The 23,581-nt window shown below is 37.2% G+C and overlaps 2 protein-coding genes across 3 annotated transcripts in view; one reads left to right on the forward strand and one right to left on the reverse strand.

Moving 5' to 3' along the window:
* The window catches only part of RNMT (RNA guanine-7 methyltransferase), a 37,099-nt gene extending 17,880 nt beyond the window's left edge, over positions 1-19,219 (reverse strand). Inside the window, exons 1-8 of the mRNA XM_006744834.3 lie at positions 19,092-19,219; positions 16,045-16,506; positions 14,552-14,687; positions 10,905-11,030; positions 8,283-8,398; positions 7,170-7,351; positions 6,488-6,652; positions 3,143-3,260 (exon numbers count right to left, since the gene is read on the reverse strand). Coding sequence (XP_006744897.2) covers positions 3,143-3,260; positions 6,488-6,652; positions 7,170-7,351; positions 8,283-8,398; positions 10,905-11,030; positions 14,552-14,687; positions 16,045-16,464 — 1,263 coding nt within the window. The 5' untranslated portion in view covers positions 16,465-16,506; positions 19,092-19,219. The remainder of the gene's footprint in view (positions 1-3,142; positions 3,261-6,487; positions 6,653-7,169; positions 7,352-8,282; positions 8,399-10,904; positions 11,031-14,551; positions 14,688-16,044; positions 16,507-19,091) is intronic.
* A 76-nt stretch (positions 19,220-19,295) lies between these two features.
* MIMS1 (mitochondrial inner membrane scaffold 1) overlaps positions 19,296-23,581 on the forward strand; it is a 39,815-nt gene continuing 35,529 nt past the window's right edge. The window contains exons 1-2 of one of the 2 annotated variants that reach the window (XM_081801598.1): positions 19,296-19,497; positions 22,424-22,483. The gene's annotated coding sequence lies outside the window, so the exon portion shown is untranslated. The remainder of the gene's footprint in view (positions 19,498-22,423; positions 22,484-23,581) is intronic. The other variant, XM_006744835.3, reaches the window with a different exon arrangement.

Consider the following 23,581-nt stretch of genomic DNA (forward strand, 5'->3'; position numbering starts at 1 on the left):
TAGACTCCAAATGGTGAAAGACCACAATGTGAGACAGGAGTCTATCAAAATCCTAAAGGAGAACACAGGCAGCAACCTCTTCGACCTCAGCCGAAGCAACTTCTTCCTAGAAACATCACCAAAGGCAAGGGAAGCAAGGGCAAAAATGAAATATTGGGACCTCATCAAGATAAAAAGCTTTTGCACAGCAAAAGAAACAGTCAACAAAACCGAAAGACAAGCGACAGAATGGGAGAAGATATTTGCAAATGACATATCAGATAAAGGGCTAGTATCCAAAATCTATAAAGAACTTATGAAACTCAACACCCAAAGAACAAATAATCCAATCAAGAAATGGGCAAAAGACATGAACAGACATTTTTCCAAAGAAGACATCCAAATGGCCAAAAGACACATCAAAAAGTGCTCAATATCGCTCGGCATCAGGGATATCCAAATCAAAACCTCAATGAGGTATCACCTCACACCAGTCAGAATGGCTAAAATTAACAAGTCAGGAAATGACAGATGTTGGCGGGGATGCGGAGAAAGGGGATCCCTACTACACTGTTGGTGGGAATGCAAGCTGGTGCAGCCACTCTGGAAAACAGTATGGAGGTTCCTCAAAAAGTTGAAAATAGAGCTACCTACGATCCAGGAATTGCACTACTTGGTATTTACCCCAAAGATACAAATGTAGGGATTTGAAGGAGTACGTGCACCCTGATGTTCATAGCAGCAATGTTCACAATAGCCAAACTGTGGAAGGAGCCAAGATGTCCATCAACAGATGAATGGATAAAGAAGATGTGGTATATATACACAATGGAATATTATGCAGCCATCAAAAGGAATGAAATCTTGCCATTTACGATGGCGTGGATGGAACTGGAGGGTGTTATGCTGAGCGAAATAAATCAATCAGAGAAAGACATGTATCATATGACCTCACTGATATGAGGAATTCTTAATCTCAGGAAACAAACTGAAGGTTGGTGGAGCGGTGGGGGGTGGGAGGGAAGGGGTGGCTGGGTGATAGACATTGGGGAGTGTATGTGCTATGGTGAGCACTGTGAAGTGTGTAAGACTGTTGAATCACAGACCTGTACCTCTGAAACAAATAATACATTACATGTTAAGAAAAAGGAATATAGCAGGAGGGGAAGAATGAAGGGGGGGAAATCGGAGGGGGAGACGAACCATGAGAGATGATGGACTCTGACAAACAAACAGAGTTCTAGAGGGGAGGGCAGTGGGAGGACGGGTTGGCCTGGTGATGGTTATTGAAGAGGGCATGTTCTGCATGGAGCACTGGCTGTTGTAGACAAGCGGTGAGTTATCAAACACTACATCAAAAACTAATGATGTAATGTATGGTGATTAACATAACATAAAAAAAAAGATAAGGAAAATAATCCAGCCTCCAAATTATGGGCAATCTCCATATTTTTCACACTCACACACACACACATACACACAGAGCTTTGTTTTTAAGGCTATGTTGGCCAAATGTTTATTCAGATTACCTCAAGCACTACTTTTAATCCATTTCAAGTAGCATCCCCTTATCTATGAAGTGCCCTGCTTTGTAATACATGTAAATCAAAACAGAATGAATTACAAAGAATACTTAATATTTTTAACAACCATCTACTTTACAAAGGTTATATGTTCTTTGCAATTCCTTTGTCTTTTTACAGCAAACCAGCTAGCAAGGAACCACTTTAAACCTAGATCTTCCTGATGAATTTTTAAGAAAATGATCCAGAAATGTCTACTTCGCTATCTTCTCTTTTCTCTTGCTTTATATGTATCCTACAGTAAGCTCAGATATTAGAAATTTAGCTGTCTGCTGTTTAAGTACATGTTTTTGTACATGCAAAGCACCAAGGATGACAACCTACAGGCATGTGTGTGTGTGGTGATTTGTACACACACTTTTTCTAGTTTTTTCTTCTCCCTCAAAATAAAAACAAGCTTCTCCTGCTAATATAAAGCAAATACAAATATTCTTAATTCTAAAATATAGGAAATACAACCAATGAAGAATGTAACATTTTAGTGGTTTCAAAAGATAATTTAGGATTTAAAAAGGACCCTTCCAGTCCAAATTGGGAAAGTTGTATGGATGCAACTACAGCAGGAGACTTTTGTTTAAAAACCACCTATAAAAACTAAAGAAAATATGAAGGTTAATAGCTTTGTGACCTTGAACAAGTCATGTATCCTCTCTGGGCCTCATACTTCCCATTTTAAAATATGGAAGGTGACTGTTTTGCCTACTTTGTGGGGTAATTAGCAAAATAAATAAGTATATGCTTAAAGTAGTTTAAAAAATATTCTAAGTTGAATGAACTCTCTAAAGAAGTTTAATGATCATTTGATTAATATGACCCTGCTGATCAAGAATAAAAATGTTCACTATTTTAGACTTAATTAAATACTGAAAATGGACATAAGGAAAACAAACTAGTCAATGGCTATCCACTATATTTAAAACTTGTATAGAAGCTGTCATTGCTGCAATTAGGGAAAGCAGGAAGGAGTCCAGAAGCAGGTCCCAGCAACAATATGGCCTAAAACACCAGAATCTTGCTAGATAGTCAGCAAAGAACAAAATTAGTCATGGTATGAGCTCATCTTAGACCCTGGCCAGGAAGATTTTAAATTACTAATGTGTAAAGAAAGGGCAATATTGTGAAGAAGTAGTGCAATTATGTACCCCAGGGGACATTTGGTAATACTGTCAGGAGTCATTTTTGGCTGTCACAACTGGGGGCAGGGGTGCTACTAAAATCTAGTGCATAGAGGACAGAGATGTTGTTGAATAGAACAGCCCCTCACAACAAAAAAATTAAAGTCCCAAATGCCAACAGTCCTGAGGTTAAGAAATCCTATTAAAAAGGCGTACTATCTAGAAAATAGAATTTGATGATAGCACCACTCACTCACTCATTCATTCATTCATTTCCTGAGTACCCACCAAGGAAAGGTTCTGTAATGAGCTCTGTCCTAGGTGCTGAAGAGTCTAGAGTGGTTCAAAATAATCTGTGTGATTTATATAAATATTGAGCATCTATACAGCCTTAAAAGGAATCTCAGAAACAGTCAAGCAAGTTTACGAAGATGTGGAATATTTATACCTTTTCTAAATACCTACCTCCAGGGCCTGCATTCGTTTTAACAGCATTTTATTTTCGTTGTTCTTAATCTTTTCTTCATAGAATTCCAGAAATGTTTTTTTGTAGACTAGTTTCATATTGTACTTCTTCGCCATTCTGTCCAAAACAGATTACTTAATGAAAACATTTCCAAAATATTTATAATTCCTCTAAAGTTTACTTTCACACAACAGTGACAATGTCTGGGCATCACCAAAAAAGCTATCATTATAAATTCACAACAGGATGATACAAAATGAATGAAGAGTAACATACCAGTAATTACATCTATACATAACATGCATCCTAAATCTCAATGAGTCACAGGAAACTCTATTACTATAACAAATAGGTCAGGAAGTAAAACGAAAGGCTATGAGATGGGGATGAATAGCTATAAGGAACACTTTTCTATTAATTCCATTTTATTTAACTTGATCCCTCACAGTGGCATTAAAAACAGCTGCCATTCCTTCTTAAAATATTCTCTTTCATCTCTTGGGTTTTCTGGCAAGATACACTATTAATTTTTATACCACATCTTGGGCTGCTTCTTTGCAATTTTACAAATTTCTTTTACCCAACTTCTAAATTTTAATATTCTGAAGAGTTTGGCCCAGAGCATTACTCATTTTCCCTTCCCTGACTTCACAAGGCATGCCAACAGCTATCTGTAGCTCAGCTCTCTCTTGTCACACTCATTTACTCCACTGCTTCCTAGAAATCTCCACCAGGATGTGTCACAGGTATTCTCTACCTTCCCAAATCAAGGCTGAACCCCACTAGATTGTTCTGCCAATCTTTGCTATTTCAGTAAATCTATCTAATGATTCATGCCAGAAACCTCAGAGTCCTCCATGCCACCATCCTCTTCCCAATGTTCCACACACCACTACGTCCTCTGTTTACCTAAAAATGTTCTTCAAATAGTTCTTCTTAACCCTTCGTTGGCCACCATCTTGCTTTAATTACCACCACCACTCAGCTATACTACTTCGCTTGTTTCCTTACTTTCATTCTTACTCTCCCTCAACGAATTTTCCAACTGCAGCCAGACTGAGCTTTCAAAAAATACATACGTGTCACTTCCCTCATCTACACCCTTCACTGGCTTTCTAGCACACTTAATAGGACACAATTCAAAAGCCTTTTGCATGACCTCTAATGCGGTCATCTATAAAGAAATGGTTCCTTGAAGCGCCTGGCTGGCTGTCCATACAACCATACAGCATGTGACTTGATCTCCAGGTCATGAGTTCAAGCCCCACACTGGGCATAGAGCTTAATAATAAAATAATAATAATGATAATAATGCTGCCTCATCTTGAGCCACTTGGGCCCTGATTCCTTACAACCCACACAATGGTTTTCCTTCAGCTCATTCACATATACTGCCCCTATACCTGGAACATTCTCCCTTCTAGTCTTCAATTGGTGAACTTCTTTTCATCCTTTAGATGTTGGCTTAAACATCACTTCTTCACAGATGGATTCCTTAAATACTCAGTTATGTTAGCTCTCCTTGTTATACTGTTTTTTTTTTCCTACTGCATTTGCCAAAGTTTATAGTATCTGTATCTGTTGACAACATAAGGGGGCTGGGGATGATCTTAGGTAGCAGGTAAAGGAGGAGATGAAGGGAAACTAACTCTGAAAGGGTCGATGAGAAGGCCTATGAGGTGATAATGGGGAAAGGACAATGAAAAAGAAGATATCTGAGAGCCACTGGGATATATATGTAAGAGGCATATGTAAGGCAGTGCTCCCCATGATTTGAATTAGCCCTTCTTGGAAAGACAACATGAGTAAAGAGTCTCTTTTATTCTAGGCAGTTCATTTTCTACCATAAGTCTCCAAAATAAGCCTTCAGAAATAAAATCAAGTTTTACACCTGAGAAATATCATAATTACAAAGAAGTAAGACTCAATTTGACCAATTTGAATAGGTTTGCCACATAAAAGTTAATTATTTGTTCAGTTTCTTAATAAAAATGCAAAAGGGCATCTCAAAATCCTATGCATTTTCAGATCCTGTCTCATTGAACGTATAACTGTCTTACTAAATAATTTTTTTAAAAATTTAGATATTATAGTGATGACTTGTAACTTTACATGTGCATCACCATTAGGCAAATTAAGTAGAAAAGATTGCTAGTGCTTCCTAGCATTTAAAAAAACTTGCATTATGGGGCACCTGAGTGGTTCAGTTGGTTAAATGTCCAACTCCTGATTTTGGCTCAGGTCATGATCTCAGGGTCTGCACTCAGCAGGGAACCTGCGTGAGATTCTCTCTCGCTCTGCCCCTCCTCCCCACCCCCGCCAATAAATAAATCTTAAAAAAAAAAAAAAAAACTTTCATTATATCCTTTATCTTTTTGGGCCTACTCAAATTACCAACTTTGTTAACCAAAAACTAAACACATGTAATGACATTAAAAACATTTAATTTCTCCTTTTATAAAGGTAAAGAGCAGAAACATTTCATAGGAGTTTACTAATGTTAAGGGGAAAAATGATTTAAATTTTTAAATGTTATAGTTTATTGTATAAAATTTTTATATACTGTAGAATCCTAAAAGTCTTTTATCTATAATTTTATAACCTGACTGAGGCACAATTCAAATAATCACAAACTCAAAATAAGCAGCAAATAAAGCTCTTCTCTTTCCTCAGTTAACAAAAGACTTGTTTTTAAAAGTAAGAAATCAAGTTTGGTCAACTGTGACATGGCCTTACGACTCTTCCATTTTCCCTCTCAGGGAAACCCTAAGACCCAGGGGTCTCATAAGACCTTGAAGCCTTATCTGATGAAGCCTGGTATCCCAACTTTCCCTATGTCTGTAGTCTACTAGGACACCTAGAACCAGGTGCATGAGTGAATACATTCTTTTTGAATCAGGATTTTATTATCAATACTGCCTATGAGACATAGGCAAGTTCAAAGCTACAGTGAAATGTAAAACAACTTGTAATACCTATCCTCATCAAAGGAGGAGCTTTGCTTTATGAAGACTCATTTTATATTACCAAAGTTATTAACTCCTTAAAAAAAAACTTTCACTATTTGCAATGTCAGCTATTTTCTGCCACAAGATGAAGGCAACAGACTCCCTTTCTTACCTACAGGATAAAGTAATTCCAAGGATGAAAGAAAACTAAATAAGCAAGGCTATAAGAGGCTATGGCATAAGCCTAAATTTGAGGTTAGTCTTTTTTTTTTTCTTTTTACAAGTCTATACTTTTTCTTTGGGTTCCATTTAAAATAAGGAATAAGCAGAAATACTAATTTTTTTTATTTCTCTTAAGGCATAAAGAGAAGAGTAACAGATTAATGACATTCTTACTCATTTAGCAATGGAAAATAGACCAAGAATTCAGGGACATCCACAACACCTTCCAAGTTGAAGTCATATTTGCAACCAAATAAAGGATAATCTCCTTTCTTCTGAAACTTCACAGTATATATCTCATTCCCAAATGATTCTGTTTCCGAAGCTTCAAGGCGTCTTCTATTAAAGGTTATCCCCAAACCAAAATAAAAAGATTAAAGTTATTAGCTCAGACTTATTCTGATCAGATTATGCATGTGAAAAAACTACAGGATGCAATTTTTAAAAGATACCTGATCAGCTTTTTAACTGGATCTGAGCTACTTTTAAGAAGCAGTACATTAACAGATCATTAACAATCTCCCAACTAAAATTAGGCTGGAAATAGGTTGCACTATCATGACTACTGGCTAAGTCTTTCAGTATCTGATCTGGAGTTTGTGTAGCACTATAACCTCTGGCTGGATATAGCATCGGTCTCCAATTTACCAGTAAAAATGTTTTAAAGATTCATCTGTAAATCTATCTTTTGACCTTAAATGTTGAATATCTACTCAAGTATATTATCAAAGTACTTCAGCCCTTATAAGATCAACATGACATGTTTTATAAACTCTATTTCTGATAAACATTTGCTACTTTAAAATAAGCTTAATTCTGAGTATCTTATAAACCACAATATATTAAAAGCACTTACATCAGTTCAAAGCTATTGGGAGTGGTACCAATAAAATAGCCTCCAGGGCTCAGTCTCTCACAAGCATTTCTGAGCATCATGTCAGCCTGCTCATAGGATTCAAATGAATAATGACAGACAAACTGACAACTGCAGATGTCAAAGCACGTTTCTGGGTCACGAAATTTGTTAATCAAAAGTTCCTGAAACAAAATTAAATATTAAAAGGGTCAAGATTTTGAAGTTAACTACAATATAAAAACTTTTTACTAAGTTAATTTCTAGAATTAGGGTCCTTAAAATAAAAGTAGACATGCCTTCCCAACCACCTATCCTTTCTCTCATTATGTATAATGAGGTCCACAATGAAATGATCTTTTCTTTCTGGTTCAACAGAATTTGATTTCCATTTTCACAGTAATTTAAAAACTAGGATGAAATCATGTTTCAAAATCTATCAACCAAATATGACATTTGGCTTTACTTCAAAGCTAAAGTAAAATGTTGTCGAACAATAACTTTGATTAAAAAAAAAAAACACAAAGCTGGCCTTTGGGACACTTTTTAAAAGTGCAAAAGTGTTTTTAAAGGTTTCCAACATTCTAGCAGTATACTATCACTTTTCCATCTCACTTTCACAACTACAAACAAAACGTGTAGGATTAAAGATATCCCTAATAGTTTAATGAGCTAATGAGTCAGACAGAGCATTAAAGTTTAAGGTGAGATTTTCATTAAGTGCCTCCGTAGTTCTGTTTAACTTCATAGTTGTTAAGAAATTCAGAAACAAGTGGAAAGTACAAAACATCAAATCCTAATAAATTACAAGGTAAACAAAATGTAAATTCAGTTCTATTTTAAAATACTGGAAAATAAATCTTGTCTGAACAGAAAAGCAACAAATGATTTATAAAGTTCAAATTATTAAAAACAAAAAACTCCCAGAAGTACTCAGTGGGTCATTTAAGGAAATTTATCATTAATAGAATTTCTAGCTGAAACTCAAAGGACATGTCCTGAGATTTTTAGTGTTTCAAAGTACATTTTAAAAGAACTAACTGGTTTTTAAAATGCATTATTCACCCGAACTAAAAATATTAAACATAAATTGACAAACTGAAAAAAATTCTGTACCTTTGAACAATCAGCAGTTATAAATTCTGCATTGAAAATATATTCGTTATCACGACAACGATTTTTCATGTCCTCATACCGTTGCTGACACTGTTTGACAGAAACATCAGCAATATCTGGAAGGGGGACAGGAGTTAGTAACTGGCAACAAAGACCCACAGAGATAAAATGTAAATGCAAAGATGGCCCAAATCTAGACAATAATCCTAACTGATAAACTTTAGCATGAAATCTATCCTTAGTAAAAGCAAAAAGGTTCTATTTCCTTCAAAAGAAAGTATCTGTTCCAATGCAAATGCCTTATTATTTTTCAAAAGGATTAAAAGCTTTCTCAATAGGTACTGATAACAGAAAAGTTCTATCATGATTTTTAAATGCTTATTCCAAGTTAAAAGTAGAAAGTTTAGACTCCAATTTGAATTATAAAACTTAAACTATATGCCCAACTTTGAAAATATCGAGGCCCAACTTTGAAAATATCAAGTTTATTTTTTCTTAATAAAAAGTTATTTGCTCTTTCCTGTGTTGAGATTTGCAATGATGGTACAAAAGCAACGGAAAGTAAAACTGGCACCTTATCATGAATACAAGGTAGTAGTGCACCAAATGATACAGGTAATACTTGATTGTTATCTTCTTCACCATTATAAACTAGCATGGGAAAAAAAAAAGAACCCAATTTCATTTAAAAATGTTCTTGATAAAGCAGTAAAACTTGATTTTATTAACTCTTGGCTCTTTTTCAATATTCTGTGTAATGAAATGGAAAGTAACAGAACATCTGTGCTACCTAACAAAGTCTAAACAGGACTGGTGTGACTGTGTTGTGAGCTGTACTAGCCACTTTTGTTCACAGACAAGTGTTTTCACTTGAAAGAACAACTGACAAACTGGTTATTCAGACTTTATAATTTGGCAGACATTTTCCTGAAAATGAACAAAGTGAGCCTCTCACTTCAAGAAAAATAAAAGACAGTATTTGTTACCAATGATAAAACTTGAGATTTCCAGTGAGAATTATAATTTGAAACACTTGCATCTACCACCATGGGCTGGGCATCTTCCCAATACTTAAAACTTTTCTGATTGGTGGTAACATTAAAAAAATGTGATTTCTTGATGTCAACATTTAGAAGATCTGCATAACTTTAGTGAAAGCTATTTTCCAAATATTACAAAATCTTGCAGGGCAAAAGATCCATTCAAAGCACAAGACAGACCAATGGATTTAAATATAACAGAATACAAAAATTTCACTGATACAGATTCAGATGCCACACTATAACTACCTTTAAGGAACTACCACCTGTTGAGTTTGGATACAGTATGAAAGATGAATCTGCTCAATCATCCGAAAGGACTGTTAAAATAGACCTTCATTTTACAACTACTCATCAAATAACACATCTCAACACAGTGAATGCAGAAACAGGTGTGAAAACCCAGTTGTCTCCTATTATTCCACACTCTAAAGGTATTTGGAAAAATATTTTTCAAGTGCCAGTCTTCTCGCTAAACTTTATTTTTTAATGAATAAAAATATTTTTTTAATTCTCAATTTCTATAATCAATAGCTATAGCCACACACACAATAGCTTTCTGTGATCCTCAATCTTAAAAATAAGGGCATATAGGGCGCCTGGGTGGCTCAGTTGATTAAGCGACTGCCTTCGGCTCAGGTCATGATCCTGGAGTCCTGGGATCGAGTCCCGCATCGGGCTCCCTGCTCAGCGGGGAGTCTGCTTCTCCCTCTGACCCTCCCCCCCTCTCATGTGCTCTCTCTCTCTCTCTCAAATAAATAAATAAAATCTTTAAAAAAATAAAATAAAATAAGGGCATATAGTGTTCATAAAGCCAAAAAATTTGAGAAGTGCTAATTTAGGTCACTTCACAGGTGGTGCTATGCACTTCACCTCACTGGAAGAATATAACATCTGCTTGTCCCACTTTAGTGTTAAGGCTGACCAGTGGGTTCAGGTGCTTGATTCATTCAGTTATTAAATTCCTATCAACCTTTCTCACCTAATAGTTTTAGCAACTTTTTATGATTGTTGCTTAGATCTATTATTTCATCACAGGTGGAAAATAGTGATTTTCATCATTCCTACTGCACTTGTTCATTTTGATTTTTTAATAGAGTGGAATTTCCCTTTTTAACCATTTGGTCACCTTGAAGTACAGTTCACATAGGATAAGGAAGATACCCCAATCCTTAATTTATGAATTTCAGAACGACAAGTAAGTTTCCTAGCAACTTCCAAGGGTGAACGAGTTTTTTTCCTTTATTTGATATATTTTGATCCACTGAAATCACTATTCTTTTTCATAATGAAACTGTCCTATCTTTGGCCAGTGGAAGTTTCAAGGTTGTGCTTTAGACATGACTCTATCTTTGATTACTTCCTTCCTTTTAGGGAGGACAAGTTATCCCAGCCTTATTAACTACATTATGTAATACCATCAGTAAAGTCTCAAAACTCATTAAAAAAACACAAATCTCACACATAGCCCCAGATACCTTCTTATAAGATATGTTAGTGTCATGTGATACTGAGAGTCTGTTATTTTCCAATTACCTGATTGATCACAAATTATTCTTGCCCATGTCATTACTTATCTTACCTGTACAAACTAGCTTGTTAATTCTTCCCTTTTTCCACTTGAGCAAATCTCCACCTTTACCACATCCCAGGTCCAAAACAGTGATATCACGTTTTTTTTTCTGTCGTACCTTTTCTAAAAATTCCCCTAAAAGAAATATAATAATAAATTACTATTTCTCCATTTTTACTATAGCATAAACTGTTATACCTAATAACCTACTGACACCTGACACTTCCTATAAACTATTACATGTTCATTTATGTAATTAATTCATAACTTTTGGGGAACATTTCAAAATATGACTAAGAGTTAGTTGACCTGATCCTCTAACATTATAAAGAGTCTATGTCTGATATTTTAGAAAGTTCAGACAGGTTTTTGAAGGTTACTTTTAGAATCTGACTCAACAATGAATAGCAGACATTTTAAATTCTAATTAATACAAGAAGACTCAACACTTGTTCATAAGAAAAAAAAATTACTCATAATTTTTGTAGTTTTCTCTTTCTAAAAACTAAACATTTAGCTTATAATATACCTAACTAAATCAAAATAATTATGGGATCATAAGATTGCTTGACTTTTATAAAACATGTCAGGCTTACCACCAAAACCAATACAAGAACTGGTCCAAAAAATATACATACCTCTTAATTTTACTGTGACCAAAATTCTTAAACACTCTAAAATAAAAAATGAAATCTTTCATCCCAATCTAACAATCACATTAATAAGCAACGAATAGTATCATAGGACCCCATACATCAATAGCCAAATGGTTCAAATATTAGTTAAAGGCGTATTAGTATTCTTAGACAATTGAAGTATTCAGCAATTCTAAAACCTGATACAATACTGAATTGTAGATCTACTCTTCCCGTCTTTATTACTCTGAGTTTAACACTTCTTATTTCATGTGTGTACTATTTTGACTGCTAAAATATTCACACTGAGCTAGGTGGCTCAGTTAGTTAAACGTCTGCCTTCAGCTCAGGTCATGATCTTGGGGTCTTGGGATCCAGACCTGCGTCGAGCTTCCTGCTTAGCGGGAAGTCTGTTTCTCCCTCTCCCTCTGCCCTCCACCCCCGCCCCGACTCATGCTCTCTTTCTCTCTTAAAATAAAGAAAATCTAAAAAAAAAAAAAAATTCTGTATGACTGCCTTTCACTGTCCATAGGATCTTAAAGTAATTTCAACAGAAGCACAAGTGTTCTATATTTAACATTCTGCTATGAATCTTAAAAAAAAACAGTATAACCGAAGTTCCCGAGTGGCTCAGTTGGTTAAGTGGCCAACTCTTGATTTCGGCTCAGGTCATAATCTAGGGTCCTAGAATCGAGCTCCACGTCAGTCTCCATGCTCAGTGGGGGATCTCTTGAGGATTCTCTCCCTCTGCCCCTCCCCCCACCCATGTGAGCGCACACAAGTACTCTTTCTAAAATAAATAAATCTTTAAAAAAAAAAAAACAGCATAACAAATAATATGGAGTGAGTAAAAAAACATTGTAAAATCTCTTTATTTCCACACAGTAAGACTAGTAAGAGGGAAAATCATGAAACATTATTCAAAGATATATTTATCACATTCAAGAATAGTACTCAAGTAGTTACTAAGCTGTAAGTACCAACAAGAAAGAGAAAATGAATGACAAAGAATGGGCACTGAGAAGAGAAAGGGAAAAAAAGCCAGAGAGGGAGGCTGGCACAGACCACACGGATTACACGAGGACCAGAAAGACAGGTGCAGATAGCAAAGCACCCATTAAGAGAGTTGCTGGAACAGCTGAAGGAGGAAAGAATAGCACAAATATGTGGAGAGAAAAATTTTTTGCTAAGTCTGACTTAAGACTTTTTAAAATTGACCTGTTACCCTGATTATAAAAATAATACAACTAATGATGTGAAAAATATGGTTGAACTTAAAATATTTATTCAATGAATAAATACATGAATAAATGACCCATCAGAAAAAACACCCTAGGAGTTATCTGTATTACTGAGGATGATGAGGAAAAGAAATAAACAAAAAGAAATTAGGACTAGGGTCCACAGATTACCTAAGAAGTATAGACTAAAAATGCCATAATACTAACCCTTAAAAGGGGAGGGGTTGACAAGCCAACATTCAATTACCCTAGCTGAAAACTAGCAGAGACAAATAAATCATATTTCTGTAATAAAACATGAATATTAAAAAGTGAGACAGAAAGTATTAATATGTGTTTGAAATAATGAGCCTCGTTCCCACTCCCAATACTATTCAGAATGAATAATGTATCTTTAAAAATTAGTCAATTATTGGGGCGCCTGGGTGGCTCAGTCAATTAAGCATCCAACTCGATTTCGGCTCAGGTCATGGTCTCAGGGTTGAGGGATCAAGCCCTGTGTGAGGCTCTGCACTCAGCAGGGAGTCTGCTTGAGATTCTCTTTCCCTCTGCCCCTCCCATTCGTGCTCTCTCTTTTCTCTCACTCTTGCTCTAAAATAAATAAATCTTAAAAAAAAAAAAGGCAAATTATTAGGGCGCCTGGCTGGCTCAGTCTGCAGAGCATGTGACTCTTCATTTCGGGGTTTTAAGTTCAAGCCCTATATTGGGTATAGAGATTATTTTTTAAAAATCTTTAAAAAAAATAAGTATAATAAAAATTAGTAAATTATCATCAAAACTAGTAGAAAGTACCCATAACTAGCACTTTATTCTTTCTAGTGTAATCCCAAAAGCATTCTTATTCTGAGGCTGACTTTTAAAAAAACAAAACAACCCAAAATCTTACTGTGAAAAACTTCAAAACCCACTGGCTTTTAAAAATTCTCTGAACTCGGGACGCCTGGGTGGCTCAGTCGTTAAGCATCTGCCTTCCGCTCAGGTCCCACAAGGGCCTCCGTGCTCAGTGAGGAGCCTGCTTCTCCCTCTGCCTGCCACTCCCCCTGCTTGTGCTCTTTCTCTGACAAATAAATAGAATCTAAAAAATAAAAAAAGAAAAATTCTCTAAACTCACATAAGGAATCCGACTACTTAATATACTAGATATACAGAGCAATAAATATATTCTGAATCATATTTCCACCACTGATTTCCATTTTAATTTTAAAGATGAGTTTCCATAAATAAAATGTTGGCTCCAAAAAGTTGAATGTCTTCATCAAGCCTCAAAGTAAACTTTTATTTCTCCCTAGACACTTTACAAGAAAAACAAGTTCAATGAAAAATCACCACATGACCTTTTGACTCATTAAAGGCCTAGAGATGAAAAATCATGACACTGCCCATTTTCTTGACTTAATAGAAGCTGAATACTTAATCCAACATTATGTCACTGTTCCAAAACTATTAGAGTAAAATAGAATAATTACTTAATAGCACTAGATAATCTTAAGTATAAAAGGAGCATACTGCCTTTTGAAAGCCTAATTAACTTATGAACTTGATATCAATTAAACTCTCATAAATATCTTATGTAGTCCAAAAGTAAATATGAAAAGAATTACCTCGAAGGTCTAGTTTTAATTTTTGCTCCCGTTTTACGAAGTCAAGACTTGATAATTAAGTGAATAAGAATTAAAGACTTAATAGTTTAACATATGAATAATCATTTGGGGGAAAAAAAATGAAACATAAGCTGAAATAAAAAACTCCAAACTATAAATCAAAAATCAATCAATCATACCAATGAGGACGCTTTTCATCCAATTATTAAAGTTTCTTAGGTAAAAAATACGACTTTGGCTACGCTTCTCCAAACCAACTTCCTGTAGTTCATTATAGTGGGCAGCCACTGCTGAACTATGTCCCTCTTCTAAGTTCTGAAAATAAGAGAATGGAACAAAATTAAGGATCAGAACATGGCAAAAATAAGCCTAAAAGAGCATCTGACCTATACAAGGATAAAATACTAATGAAATCGGTAAACTTTAATAAGGAATGGCATTGATGACAGAAATCCTACTAATTATAATCACACGTAAGATCTGTTCTCCCTGTTCCCTATTTTTAAAAACATCTCTTGGTTTAAAATTTTCATCTCAATCTTTCATCTGTATAATTTTGGTGTCAATGTCTTAATAAAACCAGTACTCTTCCAGAGTTCTGATTTATTCAATTCAATAAATGTCAGTCAGTGCATTGGGTTCCTAGAAGAGAATAAAATAGGAATAAGTTATATTATTATATAAAATTGATGTAAGCATTAAATGAGAAAACACACACAAAGGAATTAGAACTCATTAAGGTATGGTCAGGGTCAATGTTTTTTGTTTTGTTTTTTCTTTTAATCTATTCCAACAGTTTCCATTTGTGCTACCGACCTAAGACACCAAGCATTCTGCAAAAATGCCACAGTAGGTAAAGGGTTTCAAATTCCCACACTTCTCTGTTCAACCAAAGTGCTTCATCTTTTACCCATCTTACATACCAGGTTTAATATTTTTACTTGGAAAAAAGGGTTCTGCTGCTAGTAAAGTTTGAAACTGTGTATAATACAAGCTCCTCTCTGTTACAAGGATTCACACCCTACCAATGACAAAAACCTGGCCTAACACTTTACTCTTCAGGACTGATGCCAGAATTTTTACTCATTCACTTAAGTACTCCTTCTATCCAAATTCATATTCTGCCTCAGATTCCTTCGTAATATGGTATCGCCAGATGAAAATAACTTGCTGTCCCTTGTTCTGTACTCTCTATCCTAAATATCAGGCTTAAAATTGTATGTAACTACCCCAATGAGAAACTGGAAACAACATAGGTTAAAGGAATCACATTAAAGCTGGGTGTAATGTTGAAATTTATCTTTGAAGTCATAATCTCTATTATTTCTGACACAAGAAAGTGATGAACACATAATAAAAAAGGAAAAAAGTATATCAACTGGAACTTACACCTGTTGTTTTTAAAACACTGAAGAAAAGCAAACTATAAAAACTAGCTTTCAAGTTTCTAGTCAAATAAGAGTTCTTAAATAAAAATTATCTCGATTAGCAGAAGTTTCACCTAAATAAAAGCAACTAAATTGCAAGAGTTAAAAGCCTACTCTATCTTAAGACATTATCTATTACAAATAGAACATTCTTAAGGTTTAAGATTACGTAAAAAACATTATTTCACAACTCCACATTTCAATGACACATTCCATTAGGAATAAAAAAGATACACTCAACATACTTTTTGCTTTTCAGGAACATCTTCAAGTTCTATTTTTCTCTTTTTCTGTGTGCCATCTCCAGTAGAAGGTTCATCTTTTGGAAAATCATCAGTTTCCATTCTTCTTTTCCTTGAAATGCCTTCATCATCACCAGAACCTTTTTCCTCTGAGACAATTTCAGCATCAAGTTTTCTTTTCTTGGTTGGAGTATCCTCCCCACAACTAGAACTTTCCTTTATAAGATCATCTTCAAATTCCATTTTTCTCTTTTTTGGTGTGTCTACTTGTCCACAGATAGGAGCCTTTTCAGAAAGCCCAGTCCCAGGAGTGGTTGTGTTTTCATTAATACTGAATGAAGACTCTGTTTCCAAATCTATTGATGCTTTTGCCTCTTCAAGAGTGATCTTTTCACACTCCTCTGCTTTTGCAGAATTTTCCATTTTTGATTACTTAAATAGATGGTAAAACTTCATGAACTAACACTGGAATGGCAAAAATTTGATGTTACTTGTAAACACTAATGCTGAAACTTCAAAACAATTTTAACCAGAAGCTAGCCATTTAATTTCAGTAATCAACTAGGAGTTTAAAAAAATCTCATTATAGAGAGAATACTGAAAACATTAACTGCATACATTACAGATGAATCTCTGAATATGCTAATATGGAAGTACTAATTATAATCCCTAAACACACATAGCGATCCTATCCATAAAGGTCATTACTGGCGTTGAAACTGACAGATGAGGTGGGGTGGGGGGGGTATTACACTAGCACTAGTTCCATTTCTTTTTTTTTAAGATTTTATTTATTTATCTGAGAGAGACACAGCGAGAGAGGGAACACAAGCAGGGGGTGTGGAGAGGGGAAAAGCAGGCCTCCCGCACAGCAGGGAGCCCGATGCGGAGCTCAATCCCAGGACCCTGGGATCATGACCCGAGCTGAAGGCAGACGCTTAACGACTGAGCCACCCAGGCACCCTGCACTAGTTCCATTTCTATTCTGACCCTTACTTTATAGCCTTGGTTCCCAGATTGTGAGCTGGACACCATAACAAACTTGTACAGGCACAGCAGGATATTTTAAAATTTTAAGGGAAACCCTGATATCTGACATCTGGAAGATATCACAAATACAGCTTCAAATAGAGCACAGTTTCAACTGAGAAGATTACACTACATTCCTTTCAATGATACCAGAACTTTGCAAAGTTGAGATTTTGGTGGCACCACAGGAAACCAGTGTGAAACAGGAAATGAAGTTGGCAACGTCAAATCTGATTTCAAAGCCTGAGAAATTGTACAGTACCCAACAGGTGTACACATCCCATTAGCAAGCCCTCATGGTTAACTAAGAATTAAACACAAACATTATTTTTTCCTTTCAACTTGTGTATTATTTTTTAAATAAAGTTATTAAGACATAAATACTAAATTCTTTGGACTAAACTATTTATTAAGTGAAACCTGTTGGGTATTTCTTCTGACCTAATGATGCTTGGAAAAAAAAAAAATTCAGAGACTAAGGGCACCAAGAACAGAAGTCTGGGAACCTACAGTTAACTTCTGGAATCCTTATTTCATAATGAGCCAGAATTAGAAAGTGAAGACAGTAGAAACAGCTTTGGACAAGAAATTTCAAGACCCAGTCTGCAACTTAATGACTATTAAGTCTCCTTCAAATGTTCATAGGCCTATGTGTAAAACGGAAGGGAGAGAGAAATAAGTGAACTATGGGACAGGAACTTATTAAGTCGTTTGACAATTTTACTATACTCCTACTACAGAGGATCTCAATAAGGCACTATGTGGTTAGTCTTCAAGAAGCTTACAATCTATATACCACTTCTAAAATGTTAGGCTGTATTAGTCAAACCAAATGGAGAAGGGAGAGCAAAAGTCCAAAAATTGGTGAGATTCAGCAAATTCAAAACCTGAAACTTATGAAGAGGTGGGGGTAAAGTCTTTTGAGTGAAGAAATAGAATAAGAAATGAAGTTGCTTAAGGGAATGGGTAAAAACAAGTCACTATAAACCAGGAAGGGTTTCAAGGGATATTAGCTTTCACTACCCAAGGTGTAGGTAACAAAATATCAAGACGTGCCAAACTAGGAAGAACTGAATCGGGGCGGGGGGGGGGGGACCCAGAAATTTAATTTTCAGAATAACAGTTTAAAATGATTATGTAGTAATACTGGCCACCGAATTATCAAATGTCTAGACAACTCTATTACCACAGATGGGATGTCATAAAAAACATAACCGATTCTCAGAATAAACCTCACAGAATTTAAAGGACCGCAGAAATGGGTAACAAAGATAAAAACTGGGCATCAAAGTGCAATAATGAAGAACTCCAAACTAAAGAGAGTTGCCCCTCAGAATCCTCGAGGAAGGAGCTTAGGGTAATGATTAAACTGACACAGAGATGGTAATACATTAAATATCCAAATAGGCATGTCGACCTGGCTTTCCAGTCACACCTCTGAGGCAGGCCCCGTCTCCATTTCAGTTTCTCAAAGAACGACCGAGCCCTAGGACCCCCAGGCTTAACCTCAAGCAGGATAACCTCTACACCCTGACCCGCCAGCTAAACAGGGGTCAACTCGGGAGGCCTAAGAGGACGCAACAGAGGCGAGAAGGGAAATCTTCAGCCAAGATCACCCTCTTCCGTCATTGGCGCGGCCTAGCTCTCACTAAACCTCCGGCTCACGTTTCCGATCCGCCACTCAAGACTCAAGACAACACAGACGCTTCTTCGGATCCGACAATCCCTCCCCCAGCCTGCCTTCTCAGCACCGCTGAGGTGCGGCCTGAGACAGCTCTTAGGGCTGTTCCAGACCCCGGCTCACTCGGTCTGAATGAGCAACAGAGCCCGCCGACTCCCACAAGTACTGCCCACTTAGCTTCGGGTTGGGTGCACAATAAACCTCGAGCGACCGGGACTGAAGGAACAGGACTAGCGCGAAGTGAGCCCATGATAGGAGTTGGAGTGCCCCTTCTATCGCGACGGCGACGGAGGGGCTAAAGACAAAGAAGAATGGCCAGAGTTCCAGACTCCACACTTACCGACACAGCCATCCACGGTTCTGTTTGCGGAAGCGGCGGTCGGCGCCACGCGTGTGTTGTTACGCCACTTCCGGGGAGTGGACGGGTCACGTGTCTCCACTCTCGGCTGCGAGTGGAGGGTCTCTCGACCTTCGCGCCGGAACTACGAGTCCCGTCGTGCTGCGCGCGGGGGGCCCGCTGAGGGACGCGCGGAGCCGCAAGAGCAGTGGCAAGCACGTTGTTAGTGGGCGCGGCTGGCGGGTCAGGGGGTGCCGGCGGTGGCGGGGGGCAGCGAGTGTTCGCCTGAGACCCGTGAGTTCCGGCACCCTGACCCACGCTCGATCAGGTCACTCTGCTGAGTGAGCATCAGAAGAGCTGTCTTTCGGCCTGTGCGGCGAGAAACGGCGTGGCCTCGATTTCCTAAGAGGTAGCGAAGGCCCAAGACCTCTAAGGAACTGCGCGGGGGGGAGAGGGGGTGGAGGAGTCGAGAGGGCACCTTCAACCCGGTGCACGTTGGGGAGCAGAACCAGGGCGCGAACCCGACACATGCCCCGCGCCCACCGCTGCTCAGGCTACGCCGTGGAATCCGTCTGCGGGGCTGGGGTTCTCCACACTCGCCCGCCCGCCACCCCTGGCAGCCGAAAGAGGTCACCCCCGCCCTTCTCTGGCAGGCCTGTGGCTCGGCAAATACTGTTTGGGGGACTGTTTTTCAGCTTTCTGCTTTGTAGCCCTTCACCCTCTGCTCTTCCCTACGTCAGAAGATGGCTGAGGAGGGTCCTGGGAGCCCCCGCCCTGGGAGTTGTGTTAAAATTGAGCAACATCTTACTTCTTAGGAACTGACAGGTCATTCTTTATTGCTGTATTTGGGAATCCCTGCCATACCTCCCTTCAAGAAGGCCATTCTCATCTATCAGATTCTGGAGAGAGGGGGCAGCCCATCACTATTCTTGAGAAACGCTATAGTAGTATTCTGTGTTGGCTGGACTTTGGTATGGGATGGTTGGGGGAGAAAACGCACTTTGTCCATCCCCTCAGATTTCCACTAGAGAGTCCAAGGCGTTTACTCTACTGAAACTCGGAAGCTCCATAGTTCAGGCCTTTCATCGCGAGACATAGGGTCGGAACTGTATCTGTGAACTAAGGTTATTGATGAGTTACGTTTTAACGTTGTTGTGCCTCAGCGCCTCTCCACCTTCATGGCGTAAAAACAGCGTGATTAGATTTACAGTTTCATTTTGAATTCTTTACCAAAATTGATCCCATTAAAAGCAGTTTTGAAAACGTAAGTTTTACTGGCCTTCCTACTTCTCAGTAGGTAGTTATATTAATGCGACTTCGCGTTGGGAATGGCAACATTTGCAGCCTGTAGTTTACAATCAAGTCCCTTCCAAATTGTGGGAATTAACCTTTCTGAGGTTCTTGACCCTTTATAACTTTGGACCAAGAATGAGGCCTATTTTTAACAAATGAGGATGAGCCATCAATTTCAGATGACTGTGCCTGTACTTTTTATTAAATGCAATGAGCTGTGTTGAGAATTAATTTCAGTTCATGAATATTGACAACTGCAAAGGTATAGGTCCTAGAGATTGAATGTACTATATACGTATCTATCCACTAGAACTAAGCAATGACGTAGCACGTATTTGCTGGTTCTGATGCTAAGGTTTCTTGAGATAATTGCTGTGGTAATTTTAGGAAAAATGAATCTAATTTTGACTTTTTAAGAAATTTTTTCATTAAATTAAAAACTTCTTAACTATGTGTTTATATAAACTCCACCATGAATTAATATCATGCATGAGAAATATAGAGATCACATCTTACGATTTTTATCAAACTTAACTGAAAGTCATGCAATTTGAGTTGAGAATAGAAGAACTCTTGAATGTAGTAGTAATGGAAGGAGTGAATGGGCTAGATAAAATTGTTTTAAAATTACTGTTGATGTTATTTTTCCCCATTATTCCTTGAGTAATATCTGGTTTTCTGAAAATTGAATTAAAATAATAGATAATATTTTGGTACCTTCTATGTGCCAGACTAAGTGCTTTACATATTGGAACTCATTTAATTTTTATGTAATCCAGTGGGGTCGTTGCTATTATTATTATTATTATTATTATTATTATTATTATTTTAAAGATGAGGGTTAAGTAACTTGGCCAAAGTCAAGCAGCTGGTAAGTAGTGAACTAGGATTTGGACCAAGGCAGGCTGACTCCAGAGACCAGAATCTATGCTAATAATGAAATAGTGCCTGCTGGAAGACCAGCCTCAGAACTGGAAGTTGGCTGCCATATAATAGATTTTCAGAAAATTTCTTGATACTTCCTGATGCTTGGGTTATTATGTTCAGAGAGAAAATAACTCGATAAAGATGATACCGTGCTAGAATGTGAGTTCCAACAAGGCAAGGATCATCATTTTGTTCAGTGAGTGCCTTGAACAGTGCCTGGGATACCTGGGTGCTTAATGAATGAATTGCCAAGAAAAGTTTTAAAAATTCTTTTTTTTTTTTTTTAAGGACATAGAGAATTTATTTCAATCCATTTATAAGATTTCTTTATGCACTGTTTTGATTATATGGCTCATTATTCACCCAGCCTGCTTTGGAGTCTCCTGGTTTGGATTATACTTTTGTCAGTGAGAGAAAATGGAGTAGTAACTTGCAAGTTTTCTGGTTAAAGTAAAGGTAAGCAACAGAATCAGTAGACACCATCCCTCTTTTTAAGTCATTAGTTTCCAAAGTGACAGCACTCAGAAGTGTAATTTTAAAGTGTGATTTCTGTTGTGCAGTTGAAAATCACATTTTTTAAACATAAAAATTTTTTAAATGTAGATACAATCTTATAGCTTCCTAAGCATGATGGTATTCTTGGAGGTAGGAGAGGTGGTTTATGGAAGGTTTGTTTCTCCAGTCTTGGAGGAAGGACTGTTCCTCCAGTCCACTCACCAAAGTGGTCCTACTGAAATTTTACTGCCTTTTTGGAGCACATAAGGTATTCTTGGTCAAAAAGTTTTTGGTATAGTTGAAAGTAAGGTTTAGTTGAGAAATCTAACTTCATTATGTGTGATGGTTAGTTTTATATGTCAACTGGACTAGGCTATACTGCGTAGCTATTTAATCAAACACTAATCTAGGTGTTGTGATGGTGTTATAAGATGTGGTTAACATCTGCAATCAGTTTGCTTTAAGTAATGGAGATTACCCTCAATAATGTGAGTGGGCCTCATCCAATCAATTGAAGGCCTGAATTTTAAACTGAAGTGTCTCAAGAAGAAAAAATCCTCAAGCCTATAGCTATGATTTCTGCCAGTTTCTAACCTGCAAATCTGCCCTACACGTTTCAGAGTTGCTGGCCCCCATGATTTTGTGAGCCAACTCCTTAAAATAAATCTGTATCTATTTAGGTAAGTAATCAAATAATAGATTTCTAATACATAGAAATAAATATCCATTTACCTAAATATAGATCAACCTAAAGACAGATTGAGATATATGTATATATTTTTTCCTGTTGGCTTTGTATCTCTGAAGAAACTTGTCTGATTCAGAGTTTGGTGCTCAGAGTGGTTCTAGAGGAACAGATTCTTAAAGATTAGTTTTCTGAATTGGTTATGGTGTTCTTGGAATTGGTTCCCTAATCAGATTAGATTTAAAGGCACTAATTAATGACTATTTCCAGTGGTGAAAAGGGCGCTGATAACCCATGATATGATGTGGCAATAGAGATAGGCAAAATGCAGAACATTACCATCTTATGCCAAGTATTTATAAAAGATAAGGTTCTTGATGGGATGATCACATATTTGATGACTTAATTTTGTCGAATTAACAAGTGTAATTAGACTGACTGGTTGCTGACTGCTTGCTGCTAACTATGCTGGAGAAAGCGGAAAGAAAAGGATGAGCTCAGGTCTTCAGATTCCCAGCTCAAGCTCTGCGTAAATAACCTGAAAGTCTTTATGTCTGCCCTAAAGAAACTCATCTCCTGTAGATGCAGAGCTGAGATTGCTGAAAACCAAACCCAGAGTCTCATCCTGCAAAATGGTTGAATTACAATGCAAAATGAATTCCCCATCTAACAGAGTATCTGCTGTTAAAATAAGGACATTGATTGAGAAGGAATGCAAACCTCAAATTTGGAATGGGGTACGGAGCCCCTAAATTTTTTAAATTTTATTTTGTTATGTTAATCACCATAACATTACACCATTAGTTTTTGGTTTTTTTTTAAAGATTTAATTTATTTATTTGAGAGAGTGAGAGAGAGAGAGAGCACAAGAGGGGGGAGCGGGAGAGGGAGAAGCAGACTCCTTGCTGAGCAGGGAGCCCGATGCGGGACTTGATCCTGGGACTCCAGGATCATGACCTGAGCCGAAGGTAGTCGCTTAACCAACTGAGCCACCCAGGCGCCCTACACCATTAGTTTTTGATGTAGTATTCCATGATTCATTTTTGCGTATAACACCCAGAGCTCCATTCAGTACGTGCCCTCTTTAATACCC

This window comes from Leptonychotes weddellii, chromosome 13 (genome assembly GCF_054177405.1).
Source record: "Leptonychotes weddellii isolate Sample4059 chromosome 13, ASM5417740v2, whole genome shotgun sequence".
Taxonomy (NCBI): Eukaryota; Metazoa; Chordata; class Mammalia; order Carnivora; family Phocidae; genus Leptonychotes; species Leptonychotes weddellii.